Source organism: Seriola dumerili, unplaced genomic scaffold (genome assembly GCF_002260705.1).
Source record: "Seriola dumerili isolate Sdu_G_001 unplaced genomic scaffold, Sdu_1.0 BDQW01000088.1, whole genome shotgun sequence".
NCBI lineage: Eukaryota > Metazoa > Chordata > Actinopteri > Carangiformes > Carangidae > Seriola > Seriola dumerili.
The window spans coordinates 14,008,199-14,027,441 of NW_019174343.1; the positions used below are offsets into that span (position 1 = coordinate 14,008,199).

The 19,243-nt window shown below is 40.0% G+C and overlaps 3 protein-coding genes across 5 annotated transcripts in view; 2 read left to right on the forward strand and 1 right to left on the reverse strand.

Annotated features, from left to right (window-relative positions):
- Window positions 1–3,040: 3,040 nt before the first annotated feature.
- On the forward strand, window positions 3,041–5,599 carry smug1 (single-strand-selective monofunctional uracil-DNA glycosylase 1). The gene is made up of 2 exons (XM_022745398.1): window positions 3,041–3,540; window positions 4,390–5,599. The coding sequence occupies exons 1-2, from the start codon at window positions 3,208–3,210 to the stop codon at window positions 4,918–4,920; spliced, it is 864 nt and encodes a 287-aa protein (XP_022601119.1). The 5' UTR covers window positions 3,041–3,207; the 3' UTR covers window positions 4,921–5,599.
- A 2,503-nt stretch (window positions 5,600–8,102) lies between these two features.
- Window positions 8,103–13,474, forward strand: LOC111221888 (calcium-binding and coiled-coil domain-containing protein 1-like). Its single transcript, XM_022745478.1, has 13 exons — window positions 8,103–8,234; window positions 8,393–8,495; window positions 8,965–9,167; window positions 9,322–9,534; window positions 9,680–9,828; window positions 9,929–9,998; window positions 10,304–10,558; window positions 10,651–10,776; window positions 11,090–11,185; window positions 11,793–11,880; window positions 11,974–12,140; window positions 12,869–12,951; window positions 13,118–13,474. The coding sequence occupies exons 1-13, from the start codon at window positions 8,103–8,105 to the stop codon at window positions 13,143–13,145; spliced, it is 1,713 nt and encodes a 570-aa protein (XP_022601199.1). The 3' UTR covers window positions 13,146–13,474.
- A 1,118-nt stretch (window positions 13,475–14,592) lies between these two features.
- Window positions 14,593–19,243, reverse strand: part of LOC111221558 (retinoic acid receptor gamma-A-like) — a 34,971-nt gene continuing 30,320 nt past the window's right edge. For 2 of the 3 annotated variants that reach the window (XM_022745003.1, XM_022745004.1), the window contains 4 exons: window positions 18,934–19,110; window positions 18,503–18,707; window positions 18,106–18,264; window positions 14,593–17,487 (listed from right to left, as the gene is read on the reverse strand). In XM_022745003.1, coding sequence (XP_022600724.1) covers window positions 17,162–17,487; window positions 18,106–18,264; window positions 18,503–18,707; window positions 18,934–19,110 — 867 coding nt within the window. In that variant the 3' untranslated portion in view covers window positions 14,593–17,161. The remainder of the gene's footprint in view (window positions 17,488–18,105; window positions 18,265–18,502; window positions 18,708–18,933; window positions 19,111–19,243) is intronic. The other variant, XM_022745005.1, reaches the window with a different exon arrangement.

The window sequence follows — 19,243 nt, forward strand, 5'->3', positions numbered from 1 at the left end:
ATCGTATTGTGTGGAAGTCTTTGACTTTGGTCGGACAGCAGAGAGACAGTTGATAAGAGCCACTGTGCTCCCTGTTGAAGGATTTCTCAAACTTGATCCTTTCTGTGACTGTTGAGTTGGTGATGGCTCTGTCTTAACCGTGCTGTTTAACCCAGAAATCAGTGCTGGGTGGGAGGATTAGTTTACAAGGCCGAACATACGTGTGCATATCAAGACATTACAGCTGTTCTTTGAAGCCACATTGAGTAACAGATGGCTGAAAACCATCAAGGGTGATTTCAGGGCAGTCTGATTTGAATCACACTGAGCTGAGAGAGAGAATTTGTTTTTGTCTTTTTTAAATAGTTTTTATTTAAATGTCTAGATAAGACTGATGGAAGACTGAGATGGAAACCCTGAGTGCTTTATCCAGTCTTTGATTTGTAGGATGAAATGATGTTTGTGTTTGATACGAACAAGTTGCAGATTACTGAGTTAATAGATTTTTTTTTTTTTTTTTTTTTTTTTTTAAACCAAAAGTATTATGGGAAGATTTTCTTTAAATGGTCCATTGATATCAAGACAAAGCAGTGTGAACCAAGAGGGGGATTCAGTTTTAAGTGACTTGGAAGGGTAAAGTAAAACCCAGTGGCAGCAAAGGGGCCAAGTTTGAGAAATGCATTAACTTGCTCTGGAAACACTATTCCAAATCTGTGGAAGGGATACTGCTGGCACGAGCACATTACTGATAATGGCTAAAGGGCAATACAGTATATAGTTGACGTCACTTGTTAATACCTTTTTGTCATTTATTGTTTTTAGTATTATCAATCTCATTGTTAAAATGCAATAGAATCCTTGAGTCTCAGATCATTTGTTTATAAGATTGAGGTTTTAATTTTTCAGACAGATCAAAGGATTTATTTGCCTGAGAATTTCTCATCACATTTTGATGATTGTTTCAAGGACCTTTTTTTTTTTTATTCTGATAAAATTGTAAACACTGGAGTGAAAGGAAAAAAAGACAAAAAAGAGAGATGGATATTTTTTCCTTCAGACTGTACTAGATTTTAGGTTTTAGACAAAGCCTATTTCTCCTCAACTTGACACAGAAAGTGGACAGAACAATTTGGATCAGTACAGTTGAGAGCCCAGTATGTTCAGTAATTTTAACAATAGAGGCAGTAGTACCACAGGAAAATGTTTTCTTTCTTATACAAAGTCCCTGGTATTTGTAGTAAATTATATTGATAATGGTATTAGATGAACAACAGCATAACAGTAGCTATCACAGATTAGTTGTTTTCTTTATTAGTCTTGCATGCAGAGTTATGGTCCTCAGTTAAGATAGGATCTTGATATTGATTATTTTGTGTAGGAAAATGAGTGCTTAAGAATAACTTCCTAAAAAAATGTTACAATGATTATTGTAAAATGGGCTAACTAATATGTACCCTTGTGATCCAATTAGTTTCAACTGTATGAAAATCAGAGGAGAGGCTTCTTACTATTATGCTGAAATAAAATACTTTGTAAAGGACTTCTGTATGCTCACTGGATGTGTTGACTTGATTTTGATGTTTTTCAATTCAGACACTTACAGTACCAGTCAAAAGTTGAGACACACCTTCTAATTCAATGGTTTTTCTTTTTCTACATTGTAGAATGATGCTGAAGACATAAAAACTATGGAATAACACATGGAATTATGTAGTAAACAAAAAGTGTAGACAAATGTTTTAGATTCTTCAAAGTAGCCACCGTTTGCTTTGATGACAGCTTTGCACACTCTTGCCATTCTCTAAAACATCTTCATGAGGTAGTCACCATGAATGGTTTCAAAGTCTTGAAGGAGTTCCCATATATGTTGTGCATTTGGCTGCTCTTCTTTCACTGTCATCCAACTCATTCCAAACCATTTTAATTTTGGGTTTAGGGCGGGGGATTGTGGAGGCCAGGTCATCTGAACAGGCTTTACATGGCCTAGAGATGTGTTTTGGGTCATTGTCCTGTTAAAAAACAAATGATGGTCCCACTAGGCGCAAACCAGATGGGATGGCATGTCGCTGCAGAATGCTGTGGTTGTGATGTTGGTTTAGTGTGCTTTCAATTTTGAATAAATCAACAGTGTCAAACCTCCTCCGTGCTTTCGCGGTGGTAACCACATGGAGATACCATCTGTTCCCCTTTTCTGCATCTCACAAAGACATGGTAGTTGGAACCAAAAATCTTAAATTTGGACTCATTACACCAAAGTACTGATTGCCACTGGTCTAATGTACATCCCTTGGGTTTCTTGGCCCAAGCAATTCTCACCTTATTGGCTTCCCTCAGTAGTGGTTTCTTTGCAGCAGACCATGCAGTCTCCTCCGATTAGTTGATGTTGAGATGTTTTTGCTACTTGAACTCTGAAGCATTTACGTAGGCTCTAATCTGAAGAGCTACGTAATAATTGATTTTTGAGGTTGGAAATTCTAATGAACTTATCCTCTGCAGCATTTTCCAGACTGACTGACCTTCATGTCTTAATGATGGACTGTCTATTGACTGTATACCAACCACGACACAACACAGCTGATGGTCTCAAATGCATTAAGGCAAGATATTCGACTAGTTAACTTTTGACAAGGCACACCTGTTAATTGAAAAGCATTCCAGGTGACTACCATGAAGCTGATTAAGCTAATGCCAATATTATGAAAAGCTGTCATCAAGGTAAATGGTGGCTAATTTAAAATACAACTTACACTTTTTTGTTTACTACATAATTCCATGTGTTATTTCACAGGTCTGGTGTCTTCAGTATTGTTCTACAATGTAGAAAATAGTCAAAATAAAGAAAAAACTATGAATGGGTAGGTGTGTCCAAACTTTTGACTGGTGCTGTAAGTAGAATGAAATGGATGAATCTGACAGAGTGTATTTGGTCAGCCAAACTTAGTACCCAGTGGTTAGTTCAAGTGTCACCTTTGCCAACAGTACACTCAATAAGGTCCTCAGCTGTAATGACACCAGTGTTACTGTAGAGGGCAGCAGCCGCTTTGAATGCGCAGGAAGAAGACGCCGAGGAAGAAAATACTCCGTATGTTGGAAGAATTTCATGATTATCAAAAGTGTTCAACTTTAGGCAGTCAGTGTCAAAACCTTATCAAAGCTGGCAGAACATAACGTTAATGTTACGTTTTTACCTGACAAACAGGAACTTGTTTCATACGACCGCAGTCGAAAATGTTAGATGACAACACGCCTGCACAGGAATCGGGTAAGCTAGCTTGTGGAGACGGAGAGAAGGAAGTGGCTTTGTGTGAGGCAAATGAGCAGGGATTTAAACCGGCGCCGGAGGTGAACATGACGCCCTCCTCCAGGTTTCTGCAGGTTGAACTGGAGCTGAACGTCCACCTCCGTCGGCTCACCTTCAGCAACCCTGTCCGGTACATCTACAACCCGCTGGAGTACGCCTGGGAAACACACCGCTGCTACGTGGAGAAGTATTGCCAGACCGGACAAAGGATCCTATTTTTGGGGATGAACCCAGGACCTTTCGGCATGGCACAGACTGGGGTGAGCAGTGCGTTTAGACAGTTGCATTTTCTTTCAAGTTAGCATGATAAACACGCTAATCAACACAGGATGTCGCACAGATGGTCTGTACCCAAGGTAACCCAAACAACAACCTGCCTTTCTTAACTGACTTGCCTTATCTGAAAAAAATCATCAATTCCCTTCCCTTCCTTGAGTTCTGCATGATCTACTAGCACCTTGCAAGAACAGGTGTTGGCTTTCCTTTTGCCCTTTATAATAATAATAATAATAATAATAATAATAATAATTAATAATACAAAACTTTATTTGTGTAGCACCTTTCATATAAGCACAAAGTGTTTTACAACAAAGAAATTAAGCATCAAGTGCATAACACAAAAAGATAAAAGGAACATTAAAACAAAGTGAAAACATTAAAACGTGTTAAAAGCATTAATGTAATATGAAATTCATATACTTCACCATAATATAATGAGACCAAATGACTGTGATATTACTCTGAAAATGCATTATGCATTTAGAATGAGTTCAAATCAAGGTCATTAAAGCAAGTGGATTCAGCATGATCTATCTTGACTACCTGTCCTATGGAGGGTCTGTCTATTAAAATGAACCTGCAACATATTCCTACATAAATTTGTAGATGATCAAATGGGGCCCTCAGCTCATTTTTGCCCCAGGGCCACGTGCTAGATCACATTCACACTTAGTTAAGTCTATATTTTCCAAGGTTTCCTCACCAGATGTTTGTGTGATGGTTACTTACTGTATAGCAAACTTAAATTTCAAACTTGTTAAAACTTGACTGTGGTGAAGTGACTATGATGTGTTTAATAGAGTTTAAATGATCTACTTTTCTTTGCAAAGGTCCCCTTTGGTGAAGTGAAGTCAGTTGTTGATTGGCTGAAGATCACAGGGGAGGTCGGTCATCCTCAGAACGAGCATCCAAAGCGGCGGATCACAGGACTCGCGTGTACTCAGAGTGAAGTTAGCGGTGCACGTTTTTGGGGCTTCTTCAGAAAGTTGTGTGGTGAACCAGCACTGTTCTTCCGCCACTGCTTTGTGCACAACCTTTGCCCACTGATTTTCATGAGCGAGAGTGGGAAGAATTTGACTCCTCCTGAGTTGCTGGCAGCTGAGCGGGAGGCCCTTCTGGCCCTGTGTGATATTGCACTGTGCCAGGCGGTGCAGGCACTGGGCGTCTCCATGGTGATTGGAGTTGGGAAGGTTGCAGAGCAGCGGGCACGGCGAGCGCTCTCTGCTGCAGATGTCAATGTGCGAGTTGAGGGCATCATGCATCCGTCGCCTAGGAACCCACTAGCCAATAAGGGCTGGGAGGAAGTAGCCAAAGCCAAACTGGTAGAACTGGATGTCATGTCGCTACTGAGCAACCCATGAGCTAATCTCACATCAGTAAGTGTGTCTGTGTCTGAGCAAACGTTTCCACCTTCGCTGACAATCGCAGCAAACAGCTCCAAGAAGAGCTTGTACACAAATGCTGTAAACACATCTGCTCAGCTGCTGTATTTTTTATTCTGCTGTAAACATCTGTCTGTTTTCATTTGGAGATGGTTTTCTATATAGATCAGTGGATGGAGCATGGCACTAGGTTAAGGTCAATTTATTCTAAAAGTATTATTACACTACTCTAACTTTAAGGTGCTTCATATCTAAAGAATAAGCTCTGGGTGTTTTTGTCAAACAATACTGTAAAACAGTATTTTAAAAAAAGGCCTATACTTAAAATGTGTATGTAAGTACGTTCAGCCTTGTCACAGTCATATTAGCTGGTAAATTTGTCATTTGATTCTCATATGAAATAACAATTTTAGTTAATTACTACAACTGACTGTGACATTTGATTGGTATAGAAAAGACTTGTAAAGAAACAACCTGTAAACATTACAAAGTCTATTTTGTAAACATACAGTTGTACATATTGTTGATGCTGGACTACTGCAGAGGACTATTCTTTTGTATTCTTTTTCAAACATTCTTTTTAATTGTCATTTGTTTTGATAATGTTTTATTCATTTACACACTTTATTTTTTCTAGAATTTTACCAATCCTGTTTATTTCTGGTCTCTTTGAATAAAGAGTTTCTTGTTTAAATAAACCTAGAATAATGAAATACGAGATACTTTCCTTTCCTTATCTCCTTATCTTTACTTTCTGGTACTCCAAAGATGAAAGTATGACTGACAGCAAAAGCTAATATTTAGCATGTTAGCATGACAATATGCAAACATCCAGCATATTCTGTCCTGTCATGAAGTGACGTGTTGGACAAGTGGATGTTTTCACTTGTTGGTGGAGCCAGATGAAAACAAGTCCCAGTAGAAAAAAGCACAAGTGTAAATAATGAAAATAATAAAATGATGCCCGAATTAAATTTAGCTGCTTCATTTTCAGGGTATTTATGTTGGATGACTGGCATGTTTACTGAGACACTTGAATATAACAGAGCCTGTACTTTTCCTACAACAAATCTCTGCTATGGGAAAAAAGAGGCATATCTGCTTTGTAAACCTACCACCTCTGCCCACACCCACGTGTGGCCAAAATCAGTAGTGTTTGATTTTTCAGAAATTCCAGCAGCAGCATTATCTAAGCCTCTGTAGTTTTCCGCATGTTGGGAGCCCTGAATTTGAATGAGATACAAACAAAATGAATGGAGACCTTTGAAAGCTGCTTTTCCTGCCCACAACTGCAAGCAAGCAATTAAAATAAAGTTTTCCACCAATGCCGCATGGACAACAGAATTTCCCCCTGGCATTTAGAGTCGCAGCGGTATAAAGGAAATGGTGTCATGCAGTTATGGTTGGAAGATGGACTTGAGAGCAAGTAATTTATTGCAAAGTAACTAATGAAAAATGTTTGAAATTCATCACCAGGCACATGAGCCAGATCTGTGTTAATGGAGATGTCCACCATTTGGCATCAGTACAGCCTATGACATTATTCACACACTGCGGCCTACGCTGGTTGTCTGCCATGAAAATGTTCATGGCTCTGTCTTTGTGATGTTGAACTCACTTTTGACCATATGAATCCCCAAACACAGCAAAAACATCGCTCACTTGTTTAAAGTGGTTGTGTGATAAAACTACGCTGCCACCAAGTGTTCATAACTGAGACTACATTTCTTAGGCAATCTCAGCTAATCTTATTTATAAAAAAAAAAAAAAAGCTTATAGACGCTTATACATCTAGGCTGAATCCAAGTTACTCAAACATAGCAGTGGCTGATGAGTTTCACCCGAAATACTGTTGATAATTCTTCAAGTCTGTCACTGTCTCTGCATTTTCAAAGCAAACTAATGCAGAACCATCCACACAGTGTGTGAGTCACACAATAAAGTGCCTCATATTGTGGAGGTGTGTAGCTGCATTTCAGGGTTCTGATCTCAGGACAGTGAGCTCACTTAATTTGTTATTAAGAGAAATGTTTAGCCTTGAGCATAGTGCCCCCCTCCCCCTGTCCTGACCCCCCTCCTCCTCTGTGCCTACTAAGAATTGCAATGAGCAAGAACTACCAGCAGCAGATCTTGTATCCCACAGCTGTGTGATTTAATGGGAGTTGAAGTCCACAGCATTGCGTTGCCTTGTGATGAGCTGTGTATCCCTGAACTGCATCTCCCATGAGGCAGCCAGCATCACTAATTTTACTTGGGGTCCACATGGTTCCGGGGAGGTTGTGAAACTCTTGCACCTGACAGGATTGCTCATCACTGTCTACAGACTGATGCACAGCTCTATCCTTCATGAGATAGCAGAAAACACATCACATTCATTTCTCAGCGGAATAAGGTAAGATTCAAAACATTGCCACCACACAGCTCATTCATTTTAAATTCATTAAATCCAAGCATACAATTATTAACTGTTCTTAGACAGCCATAGTGGCTTAACAAGACCAATAACAAGCAACAAACAACTGCACTTAACAAGACCAATAACAAAAGGCAAGATTATCATATTGTGAATAAAAAATATTGAAGATATTAAAATGTTTTGAATGTTATGAAAATGTTTTTATTTTTTTAAATTAATGGCATACATTTAAGAAGAAATTATTGCTAAATTGAAAATGTAATTAAAATGTGCCATTTTATTTGTGTTCAAACTATTTATGAATGCAGTTATGATGAAAATAATCATAGTTTCAGTATTGGAATATAAATTGGAATTATTGGTTGACTAAGGACTATCTTTTATGATCCATAACTAATTCTAAAACCTGTATTTCATCAAGAGTTTGATATAATTTATGATATAGATTGATTGTTGATCATTTTTATTGTTGAAATCATTTAAAAAGATGTGTTCAGAGCTACAAACAATCATCAGGATATCTTTGCTTTTTCACAGACTGCATGGTATAACCTCAGTGCGCAGTGGGCATATGAGCTTGTTGTTTATAAACATATTGTGGGGCCATAGGTGACCGGTGTTATGACCACGCAGCATTGCTGAACTGACTCTGCTATCGGCTTTCATCAGCTGTTCTCCTCCAGACTGAAACTGGAGCACATTTCACTGGATCCTTTCTTCCTAAACAGCTCAGCTTCCTATAACCATGGATAAACAGTTCACAGTGGTGTTTCGAAATGTGGGGCAACTGTACTTCCCCCAAACCAGAGTGGAGTGCCACTACAGTCTGACCTCTGACCATCAGTGGAGCAGCAAAGACTGGATAGGGATTTTTGAGGTACATTCACCCACCCTCTCCATTCACACACACACACACACACACACAAAAAAAAAAACTCAATTTGTTTTAGCAAAATAAGTTATGTGTCTCAATACTGATGGAGATGCACATTTGTATTGTTTGTGGCTTAAAATGTGTTTGCTATCATGCCACAGATGGGCTGGTCTTCAATGAAAGAGTATTACACATATACATGGGCTCTTGTTCCTGAAGGGTACACCGAGGGAACCAGTGTAAACTGCTGTGCACTTTTTCACGGTAAGAATTCAGCCAAAAAACAAACAAACAAATAAACATATGACACAGAGAATAGTTCAACAGGTATTACAACAGGCCTCTGGTTTAAAGTTTGTGGTCAGAGGTGTGCTGTGTTGCACCTGTGACCAACAGTGATGTCACGGTGAACTGAAACTCCTATAGACATCTACATCACTGCAGCAAGGTAAAAAATTAAACCACTCGAGGTCGGCGAAAACAAGATATTCTATCGTTGTTAAGTTCTTGGGACAAAAGTTGTTTATTATATCACAAACAGCAATTCAGAAACAACACAGAGTTTAACTAGTGTGACCATTTTTGCAAATTTGAGGTGCCTTGACTTGCTTTCACCCTCAATTCAAGTTCATTTGCACGTCATTGTGATCTCACTGAGAGCTTGTTTTGCTCATTTTTAAAGAATAAAAAAAAGAACAACTAAAGTACAACAAGAAATATCTGCTCGATACAGCATGTTACCTGCCCCGTCCCAGTACCGTGGAGTACCAGTTCGTGTACGTGGATAAGATGGGTAAGGTGTGTGCCCGCAGTCGACCATTCACTTTCTGTGCTCCCAAGCCGCTGGAGGAGCTGGAGACTCTGAAAGAGGAACGAGACGAGGAGGACGGCGAGGAGGAGCTGCTCCTGGTCATCCCCAGGGCCCAGCTGCTGCAGGTGGGAAGAGAGAAAAAAAACCATTCCAGATAAGCATCCCCATCTTGATAATGAGAAGTTGGGTATTTGACAGAATAGTGTAACGTTTAATCAGCTGTTTATATTCCATTTAATTAATGTAAACCTCCCTGTTCCCCCTCCCTGTTGTGAGCAGAGTCGACTGGAGGAATGCTTAAAAAAACAAGCCGATTTACAGCAGGCTCTGGACGAGGCAAAAGAGGAGAGAGAGAGTGAGAAAGAGAACAGCAGAAAAGAAAGGATGGAGTGGGAGAGTGAGAGAGAAGCAATGACGGAGGAAATCTCAGAGCTTAAGGACAACCTGAGACACAAGTGCGACATGTTGAAGAAGATGGAGGGAAAACACAAGGTAAGTGCAGCACTTTTTTTTTTTTTTTTTTAGCTCCATAAAGAGTTGAATTTCTTTAATGGCTGAGGGCTGAGGTTTCTGGCTAAGGGAAATACATATGATAAAGTTTCTATAATATTTTTTCTTCTCTCCACAATACTAAAAGGATGTGAAGTATAGTCAGGAAAATCTGACCTCTGAACTGAGTAAACTTATGGCCGACAAGGCTCAGAGCGAGCAGCGAATCAAAGACCTGGAGGACGATGTCACAGTTCTGACTGACAGGGAGAAAGAGGGAAACATGGAACTGGAAAGGCAAGTGTTTGAGACATTGGCTAGTTCAAACATTTGTCTTAGTCTTATCTAGTCCCTGGATCCTAAAACTAACCCTATTTGCTATCCCTGCTCTGCACAGGCTGAAGGAGAGAGTGAAGAAAATGTCCAGTCAAATGAAACACGATGAGGAAAAGAGAAAGTCTCTGCAGGTTATTGGTTGACACTTCTTCTTCTCTTGTGAAACATGGATAGCTTGAAAGGGGGATAGAGGACACACAGGTCTGTAAAAGTTCCAGTAAGGACTCAACAACTTACTGGAACCAGGCCAGATTTAGATGTTTAGGTGTCTTATCAGCAGTGGGAGTAAGAATGTTTAAATTAAACTAAGAAGTAGAACATGAGAAGTTTCCTGTTTCTTCTTATGGCTTTATCAGTCAAGAGTTGTGACAGCTAAAACATTTTTGTCCCCCATTGCTATTTCTGCACTCATCTTCCTCCTGTTGTCTTTCTTCAGGTGGAGAACGAGGCTGGTCTGGTGGAGGTACGAGGGCTGCAGGAGCATATGGATGCTTGCGAGCACGTAGCCGAGACCCTGCGCAGAGAGCTGAGGGAGCTGGGCACCCGTCAGGCCCACACTCAGACCGAGCTGCACCAAGCCCGGCTGCAAGTGGCCCAGCTCACCCTGCAGCTGTCCGAGGAGAACCTGGTCTTCAGGGAGGAGCGCGCCAACTGGGCTCTGGAGAGAGAGGCTTACAAACACGCAGCAGAGGCGAGGATATGGCAGAGCCTGATCCTGCACGTGCATGATAGATATATGGGACTTTGCGGTTAAACTTGCTGCATGTTTTTGTTTTCATGCAGGCCGAGAAAAACAAATTGCAAGAAGTGAGCTGTGAGGTGCAGAGGAAGGAGGACTGGCTCCAGGAGGAGAGGATGGAGAGGGAGAAACTAGAAGTAGAGCTTGGGAGAGAGAGAGATTGTAATCGAGTAAGTAAATCAAATTGCATTGCAATTATATCATTTAATACACAAACACATTCAGCTCTAAATATAACTGCTGGAGTGCTGCAGAGCTGCATCATCAGTAGTTCAGGTTCCATTTTGGAAACTGGAGAACCAAGCCAGAATTCAGCGCAGTTCTTTCATTACTCACATGCGGGCACAAATAGAAAGCCCTTCCAGGAACAGTGAGTAAACATTTCCTCTCACTGCCGCGTGATCAACAGCAGGAAAAGAGGACAAGCCATGTCAGATGCGTGGTGTTCACATGGTCTGAGAATAATGCTGCTGCCCCCTGTAGGTGCTGCTGAGTGATGCCAAGCGAGAGCTGCAGGAGCTGAAGGCCAGTCTGAGGAAAGCCCAGATGGAGAGCGAGGAGCAGCAGCTTGAGAAACAGGCAAGAATTTCACATCAGACCTCACACACGTCCAGAAACATATTTCTTCATAAAATGGTTGTTCTTCCCTCGCCATAAAATATCAAGTGTCTGTACCGCTACCATATCTGCTGCGCTGGCTGACCCCTGTCAAATGTGAAAGTACAAGAACACAATTTGAATGAAACACCCCCCCCACCCCCACCCCAATTATCTTTTTATTGTTCTCCAAGAAACAGAAAATGTCTATAACAAAACCAAAGTAAAGAAAAGAAAGAGAGACAAATAGATAAACTATTCCAGGCAGGTATACTGGGGTCCAAGAATCGGATGCACCTCAGAACCAAAGTTGCATAGACTCAAATACGTGAAATCATAAGTCAGAAGTTTCCAGATTTCAAGCTGATATTTACAGTCAACATGTAACACAAATGATTTAATGCTAAGAATAATATCTTTTAAAAAAGAAAAGAAAACTTTCATAACCTCAAAAAAATGTTATTGCTATAGTATATTTCTGCTTACATTTTGGAAACCACTTCATTATATTCAGTCTATTCAGTTCTTCCGTCTTGTTGTCTTTTCTTCAAATCTTCATATCTACGGGTTTGAACTCGGACACTTGTAGGACCTGGTGAACTACATCTGTCGGCTGGAGCACAGGTTGGGGATTGTGCCAGAAACTAAATCAAATGAAGAAATCGCCAGATCTATATGTGAGTGATGAAATCCTCACACAGTACACATCACTACAATTCCACTGCCCTGTAATGAACACGTAGGTAAGGAGTCTATATTGATTCAAACAGCTCCTGACTCTTCCTCTGAGGATGACGAGGATGCTTCCCCAGCTTCCTCCAGATCAATTTCTTCTCCTCTCTTCCTGTCCGCTCACCTGGAATGGTCCAACGGAGATGAGATCCCTGCTGAGATGCACATACAGAGCAAAAAAGACACACCAGTCTCCGACACACAGGTACGCCATCCTATTCACACGCAAACCAAACAAGGATTTACACCACCTGCTTTTGGTGCCAACAGACCGGAGTGGGCAAATATTTGACCATAGTTTCCCGACAGTTTCTGCTCCAGCTCCATTGTTGCACACCTGGGTTGAATGCTGACTCATAGAAACATGTCATGAAAATGTATTTTATCTTATTGGATCAGGTTTACAAAGACGCTTGCAAATCAGGAACACAGAAGCTGTAAATTCACAGAAAACCACAGGTTCATTACCACAGATAAATTATTGTCTCCTACAGCTTAACTGAATAAACAATTTCTTTCAGACATATTTATAACACGTTTATGCAAAAACAAAATGTTATTAAGTTAAATTTGACCTCAACCACATCTTCCTGTTCAGTTATGAGCTTTCTTATCTATGTGTCATGATACCTTGTTTTACAAACATTTTTTTTTAGATTAATTAATTAATTAATTAATTAATTGTACTTTATTTTGAAATCAGATTCAGATTATATTTGACGATATACAGTTTAAGATTAATATATAAAATGAACACAAGCACTGTACCTTCTGTCAGTGATAGATGCAGTATTAGCCATCAGACTTGACAAAGACAAACACTCATCAATGTCACTGGTTCTTATGGAAATATTTTGCATCCTTTTATCATTAAAAGACAGTTAAAGTTGCAGTTTACATCCTTCTCGACTTCTGTTTTTTTTTCCAACTCAGGATGAGACGAAGCAGCGCTGCGAGCCCCGAGCAGGAGAAGGGAAGCAACTGATCCTACCAGAACTCATCAACCCCATCCTGAGGTGACAAAGCTGGCTGTTACACCAGTCACACTACACACCCTGGAGTCTGAGAGACACAGGATTTCTTAACTTTTTTTACTCTCAGTTTCGTCTGTTTATTTATTTATTTTTCTATCATCACCACTTTCTGTAAAACTTTTTTATTTTATTTTCCTTCTCTCTGCAGTGAGCTGGCTGACTCCCCCATGTGGTAACACAGAGACGGATGGCTGAATGGCAAGCTGCTTGTTTACCACCGCAATGCACATTCATGAGAAACCCGGGTAACATTTTGAGATCATTCTATTGTTGTTTTCTAGCTGTTCATGCAGATAATGGCCTTCACAAAGGTCACGATGTAGATCCTTTACCTTGTGAGTGCCTGAATTCAAAGAAAACATAGCACAATTTGTCAGTGTTAAGTGTTTGTTTTATCAGCGAGGCTAATGGTTTTTCTTACTGGTTTAGAATTAAAACTCAGGATGAACACTGGGAGATCATAAGATATTTTTTGTCAGCATATGCGTCTCATCTTCATGTTCACATTCAGACTTTCATATGCAGACACCAACTGTCCAGGAATGTGTTTCAATGTATTTAAGACTTGATTTCTAACTTTTTTTTGGCTTTTTTTTTTTTTTTTTGGCTTTTGAGTTGATTAAAATGTGAATATGTTGTAACATATGTGAGAAAAATAGCAAAAGATGCCACAATTAGCTTTAATTTAACACATTAGATCCTGTTTTGGCGGCATAACAGCCCCCTTTAACCTCTGCATGTGAGTGTGAATCCTGAAACCATGTCAAATGTGTGGGTGTGTGTTACAGACACGTGTGAAATGTTCTGTTGCAACTTGTTGAGCAGAATGTCGAGTTGGAAAAGACATGTAGGTTTATTTATGATACTTTTCTCTATTGATCTGAGCTTCTGTTGGAGTTCTTTAATAAAATTGATAATAACCACATGTTGATGGCAGTCTGTATTTTGGTGAAAGTGTGTGAGGTCTTACTCTTTTAAAGGAATATTTACCATTTTGTCTTACAAAACAGAAATAACGACTGTTAGCTGTGTTGACTTTACATGTAAAAGTGTGTAAAGTGACGACAAAGAAGATGACAACTGGACACTGAAAGGTCTGAGAACAAAAAGCGCCTTTATAAAAATACAAGAAAGACAACAACAAATAACAAATGAGCAACAATAAGCAACAAATTAGCCAAAAAAAGTATTAATTTTTCATAAAAATATAAAAACAAGAACTGATCAGCCTAGTCTTTGTGTTTCTGAGTGTGTGTGTGTGTGTATGTGTGTGTGTGTATGTGTGTGTGTGTGTGTGTGTGTGTGTGTGTATGAGAGCTATTTTGGTACAAGTCAAATTGAAACAGAACTCATGAGGTGCCTGAATCCCTGAACATGAAGACAAGTTATTTGCACGCTACAGAGTCTGTGTTTATAAAAAGTAAGACATCTGTTAAAAAACAACAACAACAACAAAATATATAAAATACAGAGATAAAATGGTTCTAGCTTCAAAGGTCATTTGAAATCATGAAATCTCCCACAATTCAAAATGAATATATTTAACATCAATGACATTAATAGATTTTTTTTCTTTTTGTAATTGCTTTTATTTTGTTTTGTCCAAATGTAATGTAACGTCTGTCTTTGGCCTTTTTCAATTTTTTTTTTTTTTTTTTATTCACATGCTTTGTATAGAGCTTTGGCTTTTGCGGTCTCTCCCAAGGCTTATTTATTGCACCAGCTCAAATTAGAGAAAAGAAAAATAGATAATAGAAACAGGAAAACAATTTATTATGAAATAATCATGCTTATGAGATGCAGAAACATATTTAAATACTCAATAACATAGTATGTAGAATTGGCTGATGATGTGCAAAATATCGACTCTGTGTGTGTGTGTGTGTGTGTTTGTGTTTGTGTGCGCCTTTGTGTGTTTGACGGAGGAAAAGACACAGAGTGAGAAAAAAAACACTCAAGGTTTACCTCAGTCACATGGTTGTAATGATTCTGTCCTGGAATCGCAAAATCACAATTCAAGAGTCTAAGAAAAAAAAAACATCATAATGGTGTCATTGTTGATTGTTTAATACTTAGATCAATTTCTGTGTCCTTGATGGCTTTACATCTGGTGCTAAAGACCCATCTAACTTCAGAACTACTGGTGTATTGGCACAACGATCTTATAGGAGCCGTTCTTCTGCTTCTCACTTGAAACTTAATTTTTATCCCTCCTATATGGACAAGCCACATCAACTGTGTTGCAGCGGTTCTGCTGTAATGCTTTGGCGCCGTGGAGGACAACGTGCTGATGGAGAATCTTTTCCCTTACAACTATCAAGGAGTTCAATAAGACTCACATTGTCTTTCATTACACAAAGAATGAAACAATTTTATACATCTTACATTAAAAAAAAAACTTGTATAGTCTCAGTGAAAAACAAATTATAGTTATTTATTTTACAAAATCCATGTTTTTGCATCACTTCTTAGATACAGCACACATGAACACACACTGTTTCAAACTGTCGTCCTATGCTTCAGCGGGCACGTCGCCCAATGTCAATTATTTGTTTTGTTGATGATGTTGGACGGCTGCAACCTCAAAGATGTGAAGTGCAATATTTATTGCTATTTCTGTGATTTTTTATCAGCTTGCATCAATGTCCTACTGTCCACCAGGAGGTGAGTGATTGCTTTGAAATCTTTTAAAAAGCCTTTTGTTTTTTTTTTTGTTTTTTTTTACTACAAAACCCATTTTGTGTGCCTTTATGAGATACTCTTAATTTGACTTTTGCATAATATGCTCACTGCGGATTATGGCGGTAATGACAGTCACATCTTTACAACATCACTCTGTGTATTGGTAAATGCTTTCAGTTACACGTTCATGCACGCGCACACGCACACACACACACACACACATACACACCTGAGGTTTTCTCTGAAGTAAACTGCTTTTAAGGGTTATATTTGTTTAGATGATTTGATGACTCACACTTACACAATGAAAATCTTATGGCTTACCTCTGAGTACAGCACAGCCAACAACTTAAATTTGTAATCGTTCCTTCTCCTTGATGAAAGAAGATCTTTGTTGTTGAGGATGGGGAAGTTACCGACAGAGCATTCACACCAGCAGTTTTCTTAGAAAATACTGACAGGTGAGACGTGGCCCTGATAGAATCAACCTGAGCTTGTGTGTTGATGTTAAATCTACGCTTTAGATTCTTTAGTCTAGTATTTTTTTTATTTTATTTTATTCGAATTGTAAGTATTTATTTTTGTTGAGAGGTGAAGATATGTTGCTGTATTTGTTTTGCATTCTTTGTCAGAATCTCATTTGGATCAAAAGCACCAGAGTTGACAGTACATTATCATTCTCTTTCAGATGTTGTAACCACCAGAGATTTGCATGAATTAGAAGGCGAACTTACACACTATGTGCTTGTCACACTGTGAGTTTGAGTCCTGCTCATGACCTGCTCTCGCTTTGCTATTGCTCTTTCCTATCTTTGCTGTTGCTTTTTAGTGTGTCCAATAAATGCAAGAAATGCATAAAATTAAAGAGTTTAAAAACACATATGTCCAGTCAATTATGAGCAGGACTGAGAGAAAATATACAAAAAACAAACAAAAAAAAAAAACAGTCCCGCAAACAACCATAAAGTCAGAACAGAAATGTGTACATGCTTAGGAAAACCATACAATAAAAAAATAAGTAGCATATCTCTGAATAGTAATAAAAGGAAATTTGAGAAGACGTTGGCGGCAAATGGACAACACATAGAGTTCTGTTGTTACAATGTAATTTTACCATCAATTTTATACAAAGCATAGCCCTTATAGATAGCAGAGGAGTGCATTTTCTTCTGTCCACCACCTCTTGTTCCTCTCTGTGTGGACGAAACACTTTTGAAATATCTTTTAGACAGTCTCATTTTGGCACAGTGATTTGAAATGGTGCTCTCCTCAACCCACTGATGTTTAGTGCTTGCGCTTCTCCCATTCCATGTGTCTTATGCTGAACTGAACACACTTTCCTTTCAGTCCAGTATATGTACAGTATATGTAAATATGTGCTGTATGCAGCATGTTATTGTATAAGAGCCTAATTCTGTGAGGTTTTTCTTGGAGATATTGCTGGGCGAGGGCTCAGTGAACTGGAGGAGGAAGCAGCGTCATCGTGTCTCTCTCACTGTGTTTTTCCCAGTCACACCTTTCTTTTGCATGTGGCCGCCGCCGCCGCCTCCCCCCACGGCTCCCCGTCACTGTCCGCCCCTCGCTCTTTCTCTTCATCCCAGTAGTCGTCCTCTTCCTCCTCCTCTTCCTCCTCGACGGGTGACTCATATGTGGCTTTCTCCTCTTGCTTGATGGCTTGAATGGCGGGGGGAGCGGGTGGAGCGGCGGGAGCTGCAGCAGCGCTGTCCCCTGAGTCACTGCTGTCCTCGAAGGCATCGGGGTTTTCCAGCATCTCCCTGATCAGTGGAGGCATGGGCCCTGGAATCTCTGTCTTCAGTGTGATGGCTCTTTCTGCACCTACAGGCACATGCATATTGTTAAATTGTTATGGTATAAAAAGAAGAGGAAGCCTCTCAAACAATGTTCATTTTTCAAGTCTCATCCCATTTCAGGAAGACAATGCCCCTTCCCTGTCAATTCCTTCATATATGCAGATGATGGTAAAGTCTCTCTGAAAGAATTATTTTGCAGGTATGATCCTTAGAATATAATGATATTAAATCATTTCATTTTTTGTACTCATCAACTCTTTTCTAAAAACATTGTATGTCTTATTTAGAATGAAACTCTTCTCCGAGATCTCCAAGGTGACTTGGGCTGGGTATTACATTTTTTGATACCAGTCCCAAAACAATTCTTCTGTCTTCTACTGATACCAAAATAATGTCAAATGTGAAGTTGTTAAGACAAGTAGCCGTACCAGAACTTTGTCTTAAAATGGCAATTTCTTATTCTAGTCTGATAGAGGAGAACGTAAACAAATCCACGCATCTGACCAGACATCTGAATGCCAACTTTCAATATTTGCTGATACTCAATGCTACAAATGCATTTCGGTCTGTACCAGAAAAAGGTGTTGAAGTATACCCATCTCTACTCTTAACTGCAGTTGTGACATGTAAAGCCTCAACTGACCTTTGGTGCTGATTCCTCGGAGGTCCGTGACTTTCATCAGCATACGCGGAAACATATGAGGCTTGTTTGGGCGTCTGCGGCGGGTGTAGATCTTCAGAGCCTCTAGCAGCGGCTCCTGCAGCTTGTCTACCTTCCCCGGCTCTTCCAGGTCCATACGGTCTGACAGAGCAAGAGGGAGGTACCAATGTGAAGAGGAAATATTAACAGTAACAGTAAGACCAGATGATAGAGAGGGAACTGCAAAGCAGTGAGACGACTCAACATTTTTAAAGGCTTTAAGCTACTGGCTTGTTTCTAAACTATGAAATGATCTTGGTCATGGTTCCTTTCCATCAACAACTCCATGACTCCAGGTGGAGATGATGTCAAGAAAAACAAAACAGAAGGCCAGATTTACCTCCACAGATCAGGCAGATGGCACTGAGCAGCCCCGTCTCTGTGTCGTCCATCTCCAAAGGCAGCAGCTGACCAGCGAAGGCAAACACCAGGTCCGTGAGTGGACCAAAGCCGGCGTTATGCATCTGTGTCCTGTTGAGAGTCAGGCCGTCCGAGAAGGTCATTGTGTCCTGCTCTGGTGTGTAACGAGTGCATATCCTCAGCATCTAAGAAGAGGGCGAAAATGAGACGGAAGAAAAATGACAGAGACAAAAGAACAAGAGGGGAGATTTAGTAAAATAAAGATGAAATTCGGCCGTGAGGCTGTTCAGAATCATATTTTTGTATCATATTGACACGTTAATCAGCATGGCAAATGAGAAAGCGTTAGGGAGGTGGAGGTGGTGGGAGGGGAAACGGTTAAAGGAAGTAATAGGAGCATGTGGTTGGTACCAGGATGTCCAGACATGCAGATTTGAGGAGGGTGATCTGGTCAGCGATGGTGAGCGTAGTGAAGCCTGGTAGCCGCTTGGCAAACTCCACAATCTTTATAATGCACTTAGTGGAGAGCTCACTGAACTTATCCCACAGGCCCAAGTCCAGCTGTACTCTGTGGTCAGCACTTGAATTCTGGGAGAGAGAAAGAGGGACACTTGTGTCTGTGTGGCTGTGCAGAGTCCATAACTATGTTTGTCCTCCTGGCAAAGCGGTGAGCTAACGCCTGAGTGGATTGTGAGTGTTTAGGGGTAAATGTGATTATGCA